The sequence below is a fragment of the Cebus imitator genome, unplaced genomic scaffold, assembly GCF_001604975.1.
Source record: "Cebus imitator isolate Cc_AM_T3 unplaced genomic scaffold, Cebus_imitator-1.0 Scaffold18, whole genome shotgun sequence".
In the NCBI taxonomy this organism is placed as follows: domain Eukaryota; kingdom Metazoa; phylum Chordata; class Mammalia; order Primates; family Cebidae; genus Cebus; species Cebus imitator.
The window spans coordinates 10,081,176-10,083,024 of NW_016107333.1; the positions used below are offsets into that span (position 1 = coordinate 10,081,176).

Here is a 1,849-nt window from a genome sequence, read left to right on the forward strand (position 1 = left end):
AACCCCTGTTCAAATTGCTTTGTGGTTTCTATTGCCTGATGGGACTCAATGATCCGGAGGCCGTGAAGTCTGAGTTCGTTCCTGTGCAGTTCTTTCTTGCCTTCTCTTCTTCCACGGGTGTCAGACTTGCGCTGCAGTCTGAAGCTTCTCCCAGCCTACTCCTGCTCCCTCTCTCTTTTATCTCTCATAGGCATTACCCGCAAAAAATCTCTTCACATGGCTAATTCCTTCTTGACATTTGCTTCTCAAAGAACCCAAATGGACGGCCGGGTGCAGCAGCTCACACCTGTAATCCCAGCACTTTGGGAGGCCAAGGCCTGTGGATCACCTGAGAAGTTTGAGACCAGCCTAACCAACATGGAGAAACCCTGTCTGTACTAAAAATACAAAAAATTAACCAGGCGTGGTGGTGGTGCATCCCTGTAACCCCGGCTCCTCAGGAGGCTGAGGTAGGAGAATCGCCTGTAATCCCAGCTCCTCAGGAGGCTGCGCTCCAGCCTGGGCAACAAGAGCAAAACTCTGTCTCAAAAAAAAAGAAAAGAAGAAGAACCCAGATGGGCAGAGGTTCCCATCGCACTTGGAATAAAATCCTTCAGCACTTTGAGAGGCTGAGGCAGGAGGATCACTTGAGGCCAGGAGTTCCAGACCAGCCTGGGCACCCAGCACTTTGAGAGGCCAAGGCACGAGACGGGCGAATGAAGTGCCACCTCCTCCTAGAGGCCTTCACCTGCCACCCCCAATCCCCTTTAGCCTGTCCCCTCATGCTGCTTCGTTGTGTTTCTTCATGGCACTTATTACCATGTAACAAACAACTTACTGCTCTTATTTCTTCATTTTTCTATCTCCCTGCATAGAGGAATGTCTCCTCCATGAGGTCAAGGTCTTTGCCTGCCCTGTTCACTGCTGCATCCCCAGGGCCTGGATTAGAACCTGGCACACAGTAGGGGCTCAGTAGGTATTTGTTAATTAGCTGAAAAAAGGAGTATCCTCACCTTTGATTAAGCCACTTCCTTCACCCCAATGCCTTCCCTTCTTCTTGCCTTTCCTATTCCCACCTAAGCTTTGGCCATAGCCCCTCCACTCCTCCAGGAAGCCCTCTCTGACTATCTGAGTTCTAAGCCCTTCTTGCCCCTCACCTGTTACAACGCTTAATTTTAGGTGCCAGGTAAAGTCTGAAGTGGAGGTTAGAGGCAGAAAAGAACAAACCAGCTTTATTGGGTTAAGGGCAAGGGAGGGGAGATGAGGGGCCGCCAGAGGCTCCCAGCCAGGGTGGAGCCACTGGGAGACAGCTGGGGATGCAAGTCACTTCTTCCACTCCTTCTTCTCATAGTCCCAGTGGGAGGCCAGGCCGTGCACAGGATTGACCTTCATGTCCAGCATGCGCTGCAGCTGCTGGGCTTTCCACTCGTCCGTCAAGGTGATGGGCTTTGGAGGATATACTGCAGGGAGTGCATGGGGTGGGGGAACAAGGGTGGCTCAGGATCCTGCCAACCTTCCTCCACCAGCCAGGGTCTCCAGCCACAGGGTTGGGGTATCTTGCATTGAGGAGCTCCCTCCACCCTGTCTAGCCCCACACCAGACTCTCTCCTAAAGCTTCGTCCCAGGCACCTCTGGGTTCTGATTCCAGCTTTGCCTTAGACTCCAAGGACTGTGGGTGCTGGGCCAATGTCCCTCCCAACTCAGTTGCCTCAACTACCTCTGTGGCCCATGGTAATAAGAGCACTGATTTAAGGGCCGGGCGCGGTGGCTCAAGCCTGTAATCCCAGCACTTTGGGAGGCCGAGGCGGGTGGATCACGAGGTCAAGAGATCGAGACCATCCTGGTCAACATGGTGAAACCCCGTCTCTAC

General features: G+C 53.1%; 1 protein-coding gene across 2 annotated transcripts in view; it reads right to left on the reverse strand.

Annotated features, from left to right (window-relative positions):
* Positions 1–1,184: 1,184 nt before the first annotated feature.
* The window catches only part of LOC108293503, a 13,183-nt gene continuing 12,518 nt past the window's right edge, over positions 1,185–1,849 (reverse strand). For both annotated transcript variants that reach the window (XM_017514949.2, XM_017514943.2), the window contains exon 5: positions 1,185–1,439. In XM_017514949.2, the coding sequence (XP_017370438.1) occupies positions 1,303–1,439 (137 nt within the window). In that variant the 3' untranslated portion in view covers positions 1,185–1,302. The remainder of the gene's footprint in view (positions 1,440–1,849) is intronic.